This window comes from Arachis ipaensis, chromosome B03 (assembly GCF_000816755.2).
Source record: "Arachis ipaensis cultivar K30076 chromosome B03, Araip1.1, whole genome shotgun sequence".
Taxonomy (NCBI): Eukaryota; Viridiplantae; Streptophyta; class Magnoliopsida; order Fabales; family Fabaceae; genus Arachis; species Arachis ipaensis.
Window position 1 is genome coordinate 40,891,206 of NC_029787.2, and position 7,453 is coordinate 40,898,658.

At 41.8% G+C, this 7,453-nt stretch overlaps 1 protein-coding gene across 1 annotated transcript; it reads left to right on the forward strand.

Annotated features, from left to right (window-relative positions):
• LOC110269447 lies at nucleotides 4,108-5,872 on the forward strand. Its single transcript, XM_021117274.1, has 4 exons — nucleotides 4,108-4,744; nucleotides 4,833-5,319; nucleotides 5,386-5,665; nucleotides 5,789-5,872. Exons 1-4 carry the CDS (start codon nucleotides 4,108-4,110, stop codon nucleotides 5,870-5,872), a joined length of 1,488 nt encoding a protein of 495 aa, XP_020972933.1.

Here is a 7,453-nt window from a genome sequence, read left to right on the forward strand (position 1 = left end):
AACAATAATAGAAGACTCTAAACCAAAAAGAAAAATTTTTCCTAATCTAAGCAACAAAATAAACCGTCAATTGTCCAAACACGAACAATCCCCAGCAACGGCGCCAAAAACTTGGTGCACGAATTGTGAATCACACTTTTCACAATTCGTACCACTAACCAGCAAGTGCACTGGGTCGTCCAAGTAATACCTTACGTGAGTAAGAGTCGAATCCCACGGAGATTGTTGGTTTGAAGCAATCTCTGGTTATCTTGTAAATCTCAGTTAGGAGGTCAATTATAATTATCAGTTGACTTGCAAATGAACAAGGGAACATAAAATAAATACTTGGTATGCAGTAATGGAGAATATGTTGGAGTTTTGGAGATGCTTTGTCTTTTGAATCTCTGCTTTCTCCCTGTCTTCTTCTTCACGCACGCAAGGTTCCTCCTATGGCAAGCTGTGTGTTGGTGGATCACCGTTGTCAATGGCTACCATCTGTCCTCTCAGTGAAAAAAGTCCAGGTGCGCTGTCACCGCACGGCTAATCATCTGTCGGTTCTCGATCATGTCAGAATAGGATCCATTGATCCTTTTGCGTCTGTCACTACGCCCAACACTCACGAGTTTGAAGCTCGTCACAGTCATTCAATCCCTGAATCCTACTCGGAATACCACAGACAAGGTTTAGACTTTCCGGATTCTCAAGAATGCTGCCAATGGATTCTAGCTTATACCACGAAGATTCTGATTAAGGAATCCAAGAGATATTCATTCAATCGAACATAGAACGGAGGTGGTTGTCAGGCACGCGTTCATAGGTTGAGAATGGTGATGATTGTCACGGATCATCACATCCATCATATTGAAGTGCAAATGAACATCTTAGATAGAAACAAGCGTGTTTGAATAGAAAACAGAAATAGTTGCATTAATTCATCGAAACACAGCAGAGCTCCTCACCCCCAACAATGGAGTTTAGAGACTCATGCCGTCAAAGAGTACAAAGTTCAGATCTAAAATTTCATGAGGTGTGAAATAAACCTCTAAAAGTTGTTTAAATACTAAACTAGTAACCTAGGTTTACAGAAAGTGAACAAACTATGATAGATGGTGCAGAAATCCACTTCTGGGGCCCACTTGGTGTGTGCTGGGGTTGAGACTTAAGCTAATCACGTGCATAGAGCTGTTTTGGGCATTCAACGCCAGCTTTGGATCCTTTTCTGGCATTGAACTCCAACTTGTAACTTGTTTCTGGCGCTGGATGCCAGACAGCAACATGGAACTGGTGTTGAATGCCAGTTTACGTCGTCTATCCTTGAGCAAAGTATGGACTATTATATATTTCTGGAAATCCCTAGATGTCTACTTTCTAACGCAATTGGAAGCACGCCATTTGGAGTTCTGTAGCTCCAGAAAATCCACTTTGAGTGCAGGGAGGTCAGAATCCAACAGCATCAGCAGTCCTTTTTCAGCCTGAATCAGATTTTTGCTCAGCTCCCTCAATTTCAGCCAGAAAATACCTGAAATCACAGAAAAACACAAAAACTCATAGTAAAGTCCAGAAATATGAATTTTGCCTAGAAAATACTAAAAATAAACTAAAAACTAACTAAAACACACTAAAAACTATATGAAATTAACCCCAAAAAGCGTATAAAATATCCGCTCATCAGCATACGCCCTATTTCTCAAATTTAAACTTTTGTTTTCAAATATTTCACCTTTCCAACAAGATTGTAAGCTTCTATGACACCATTTTAAGACTTTTGGACATAATTTTGGATATGAGAACATGGGAAAGAACTTTATAGATTTAGTTGTTGTCGTTTTGAAAAATTAGAAAATGGAGGATTAGGTTTCGGGTGTACTGAGGATGGTTTGATGGCGTGTAAAGAATGATTGTTATATGAGATGAGAATTGATGAACTGCTGAGTTTGGAATGAAAATGTGAATTGACAGTAGTTGAGATGAGTCGAGGACTCTGAATGGAAATGTTGATGTGACAGTGGTTGAAATGAGTCGAGGACTCGAATGTGCAATGATGAATCATTGATGTATTAAAAATATTTTCTGAAAAGCCACTGAACTACTGTTTTATACTGAGATTATGAGACGCTATGCGCCCGGCAGGGACGGTGGTTAATCCCGCCTATCGAGGTAGCGGCGGCGGCGTAAGGACGGTGGTTAATCCCACTTATGTTGAGATGTGAGGTCTGTGGCAAGAGTATCCCGCTCGCATCCCTTCGGATCAATAGAGTGTGTAGGCACAAAATCCTGGACAGTGATCTGAGCACTATATCTTGGGGGTTCCCAATGATGATTGCGAAGGGCGACATCTCCATGGAGGTGTGTCGGGTTGGCAGTTGAACCGACAATGTTATATCAAAGCCAATAAGACAAGCATTTATCATGTGCATTTCTATCTATTTGTTTTCTTTTGCCGACTTGTACTTGTATGCCTAATTGAATAATATGCCTATTTGCTTACTTTAATTGTAATTAATTGTAATTTCTACTGGGATTGAGGAGGTTTGGAAGACGGTGGCGATGGGATCACATGGAGGATAGGTTGGTGAAGGCTGTGGGACAACGGTGTTTGGTTAGAATAGAAATTCCTTAAGATAGAGTACTCTATTTAATTATGTTAAGATTTATATATGATTATGTTTTACTGTTTTTAGTTATGCCTTAAGATTGAATCTGGTGATGGATATGAAGTCTAGGATTGCCTTTGGCATCCCGGGGTCTTATATCTTACATCATTGGACACTGTTACCATACTGAGAACCTCCAGTTCTCATACCATATTTCTGTTGTGTTTTTCAGATGCAGGTCACAACCCACCTCGGTGAGTTGCTTGAATGGTGATAGAAGCGGAGGATCCTGTTACTCTTGGAGTCTTTTTGATTTATTTTGTTATACATCTCTCACTTTTGTAATTTACTTTTACCTAGAGGCTTGTATTGAGAGAGAAAAACTTGTATAAGCTGATTTTACTGTCTGGTTTTTGTGTAGTCTGTATATAGCTATCCGGCTTAAACTCCGCGAGCCATGGCTAGATTCTCATTATATTATACTATTATCTTATAATATCTTACTATATCTTGTGCTTTAAGTTAGTAGCTTCGTTAGTACATTTTGCACTTTTCAAATCCTATTTTTGAGCTATATCCTTCATCGGACTTCTAGATTATATAAATTCTTTCTATATATTATATGTATGAGCTTAGAACTGTCGTAACCTTTGATTAACCTTTGCTTTACGACGCGAGGTAAAGCTTAGGCTAATTAGGGTGTTACATTTAGTGGCACTAACATTGCCACTAACGGTCTTCTTCCTTGCTTCGCCCATGTTAGTGCAGCCGTTAGTGGCACTAACGTTGCCACTAACCTCGTGAGCCTGAGGGATGGACCAATTGTGCTTCATTGCATACTCTGTGTGTCTTTTTCTTTGATGCTATTAGGTTATCTATTTGATATTGCATAGCATGCTTATTTGTGAGTGCCTGTTTCGGATAATTGAAGCACTAGGCTTTTGATATTGAGACTGATCACCTTGATATCGATTGTTTAGTGTAGACAGAAACCCTAATGGCCACTTGCGGACGAGGTCGAGCACGTTCACGAGAGAATAGGAATGAGCAGCCAGCTGACAATCATGCCAAATTCATGGCGGCAATAGCGAACTTAGCAAACACCATGGATGCTAATGCTACTGTAACTCTGCAAGTTGTGCAGAGGTTAGGCCAATCGGCCTGAAATGGAAACGGGAATGGCGAAGAAAATGCTAATGATAATACTGAGGGGAACAGCGACAATATGGGAGGCGCTCCGATGACCTTGGCAACTTTTCTCAAAGTTCATCCGCCAATTTTCCAAGGATCAACCAATCCTACTGAAGTGGACAACTGGTTTCAGGCCATGAAGCGTGCTTTACAGGCGCAGCACGTTCCGAATAACCAATATGTAGAATTTTCCGCTTGTCAGCTTGCAGGAGAGGCCCAGCATTGGTGGCAAGTTGAATGCCACCTACTACAGCTTCAGAAAGCCAATGTTCCTTGAGACGTATTCCAAACGGCCTTCTATAAGAAATACTTTTCTGAGTCTGCAAGGAAAGTAAAGGAGATGGAACTTATGCAGCTGAAGCAAGGTTCCTTGTCTGTGGCAGATTACATTAGCAAATTTGAGAAGCTTTGTAGGTTTTCTTGGGTGTGTCAGGGTGTCCCGAAGACCTACAAAGTCTGGAAGTGTATCAAGTACCAAAGAGGCTTGAAAGATAGCATTATGACAGCTGTGGTTCCTATGGAGATTCGTACCTTCTCCGACTTGGTGAACAAAGCAAGGGTGGTTGAGGAGTATGCCAAGACGGTAGCTTCATCCAAGGAAACTCACGGAGGAAACACTAGTAAGGGGCATGGCAAGTATTTTCGTCTGAGAGACCAAAGTTTCAAGAGAGGAGGATATGCGCCTCAAGGGCAAGGAGGTTTCAGAAAGAATACTCAGAATCAGTTTCAGTATGCTAAAGGAAGACAAAATCAGAGTAAGAATTCTCCAGATTTGACTTGTGTGCATTGTGGGCGTTTTCATCTATATGACTCTTTCAAGATTGGTTTAGGTGGTTGCTTCAACTGTGGTTTACCTGGTCATATTGCGAGGGATTGCACTCGTGGGAGGAACCCGAATGCGGGCCAGAGTCAGCATCAAGGACGGGTTTTTGTTGTGAACGCCAAGGATGCTTTTAAGGCGGATCCGTTGATGAGAGGTATATGTCTAATTGGTGATAAAACCTTAGTTGCATTATACTGGAGCTTCGCATTCGTTTATTTCATTTGCTAAGGTTGAGGAACTAGGTTTGAAAGTGTCAGAATTATCATTTGATCTGCACGTGCATACTCCGCATCAGACGGTCATGACTAGGTCAGGCTATAGGCAAGTATGTTTCAAGCTTGAGGGTAGAGACTTTGTGCATGATTTGATCTGTTTACCAATGATTGGGTTAGAGATGATTTTAGGGTTTGATTGGTTGTTAAAGAATCGGGTGTTGTTGGATTGCTTTGAGAGGACAATTCAGTTAATGCCGGAAGGGAAAAATGGGGCAGTGATAGCTGAGGGGTACTACCTGAACTCTGTAATGGTACACTGTAGTAGGGAAGAGTGTCAGGGTTATATTCTATTGGCTGCGAATCCATTAGGTGATGATCAGAACCTCAATCAAATTCCGGTAGTTAGAGACTTTCCGGAGGTATTCCTGGAAGATATCCCTGAGTTTCCACTTCAAAGGGAGATTGAATTTGCGATTAAATTGGCGCTGGGAGCCGGACCAGTGTCGATTGCGCTGTATAGGATGTCTCTGATAGAGCTGGCTGAATTAAAGACTCAGTTGGAAGAGCTTCTAAACAAGAGGTTCATTCGACCGAGTGTTTCCCCATGGGGAGTGCCAGTTTTGTTGGTGAAGAAGAAGGATGGAGGAATGCGACTGTGTGTGGATTACCGACAGTTGAACAAAGTGACGGTAAAGAACAAGTACCCGCTGCCAAGGATAGATGACTTGATGGATCAATTGCAAGGAGCTAGAGTATTTTCCAAGATTGATTTGAGATCCGGTTACCATCAGATAAGGGTGAAAGAGGATGATATCCCTAAAACTACGTTTAGGACACGCTATGGACACTACGAGTTTGCGGTAATGTCTTTTGGGTTAACGAATGCACCTGCTATTTTCATGGATTACATGAACAGAGTCTTTTGTCCCTTTTTGGACAAATTCGTGGTGGTTTTCATATACGATATCTTGGTTTATTCTAAGACAGCAAGGGAGCATGAGGAACACTTGAGGATTGTATTGCAAATCTTGAAGGAGCGGAAATCGTATGCTAAGTTGTCGAAGTGAGAGTTCTAGAAAGAGGAAGTAAAGTTCTTAGGTCATGTGGTAAGCAAAGGAGGAATAGTGGTAGATCCTTCTAAGGTAGAAGCGGTGATGGAATGGAAAAGGCCGACGACGGTGACGGAAGTTAGGAGTTTCTTCGGCTTGGCCAGATATTACTGGAGATTCATTGAAGGATTCTCCCGGATAGCACTGCCGATGACTAAGTTAATACGGAAGGAAGTGCCTTTTGTGTGGACGTTGGAGTGTGAAGAAAGTTTTCAAACTTTGAAGCAGAAGTTAACTTCAGTGCCTGTTCTAATCTTACCAGAATTGCATGAACCGTTTGAAGTGTATTGTGATGTGTCACTGAAGGATTTGGGTTGCGTGTTGATACAACACTGGAATGTGGTGGCTTACGCATCGCGTCAGCTGAGATCGCATGAGGTAAATTACCCAACTTATGACTTGGAATTAGCGGCGATTGTGTTTGCATTGAAGATTTGGAGACACCACTTGTACGGAGTGAGGTTTACGTCTTTTATGATCATAAGAGTCTCAAGTACATCTTTGATCAGAAAGAGCTTAATATGCGTCAGAGGATATGGATGGAGTGGCTAAAGGATTATGATTTTGAACGGAGTTATCAGCCTGGAAAGGCAAATGTGGTAGCAGACGCTTTGAGTCGGAAGTCTTTAACCGTAGCTTGCATGCGAATCAAGGAAGAGGATTTGGTGGATAAGTTTGTGGATCTTAAGCTAGATATTGGTGAAGTTGCCAGAAGAGCTTATTTGAATCAGTTGCAGATTACAAGTACATTTAAAACAGAGATTCAGAGGGCTCAGCAAGATGAGCAAAAGCTTCAGAAATTGTTTCAACCAGTTGGTGAGAAGAGGCTTGGAGAATTCACCAAAGGTGATGAAGGGTTGTGGAGATATAAAGGGAGGATTTGTATACCGGATGTCGGGAGTTTGAGGCAAGACTTGTTATCGGAAGCTCATAACAGTGGATTTTTTATTCATGCCGGAAGTACAAAGATGTACTACGACTTAAAGAAGATGTTCTGGTGGCCTGGGATGAAAGGTGATGTAGCAACAGTGGTATCCAAGTGCCTGATGTGTCAGAAGGTGAAGATAGAGCATAAGAAGCCATCGGGAATGTTACAGCCACTTGAGATTCCTTAGTGGAAGTGGGAAGTAATTACAATGGATTTTGTGACCGGATTACCGAGGACTAGGTCGGGATTTGATGCGGTTTGGGTGATCGTGGATTGCTTAACCAAATCTGCTCATTTTCTGCCTATCCGAGTGAACTATTCTATGGAGGAGTTAGAAAGGTTGTACATCAAAGAGATAGTAAGGTTGCACAGTGTGCCATCGAGCATAGTATCGGACCGTGATCCTCGGTTCACGTCAAGGTTTTGGGGAGCTTTCCAAAGGTCTTTCGGTACAAAACTATGTCTCGGTACTGCATATCATCCGTAAACTAATGGATAGTCAGAGAGGACTATTCAGACGTTGGAAGATATGCTAAGAGCGTGTGTATTGGATCAACCTGGAAGTTGGGACCTTTACATGCCATTGGTGGAGTTTGCGTACAACAATAGCT

Excerpts from the sequence above, each read along its gene's own strand:
- LOC110269447 (XM_021117274.1), top strand. The coding sequence starts at position 4,108 with ATGGAACTTATGCAGCTGAAGCAAGGTTCCTTGTCTGTGGCAGATTAC. Across the intron at positions 4,745-4,832 it reads GGCGGATCCGTTGATGAGAG|GTTTGAAAGTGTCAGAATTA; the intron begins GTATATGTCTAA and ends TTGAGGAACTAG. Across the intron at positions 5,666-5,788 it reads ATGGACACTACGAGTTTGCG|ACAGCAAGGGAGCATGAGGA; the intron begins GTAATGTCTTTT and ends GTTTATTCTAAG.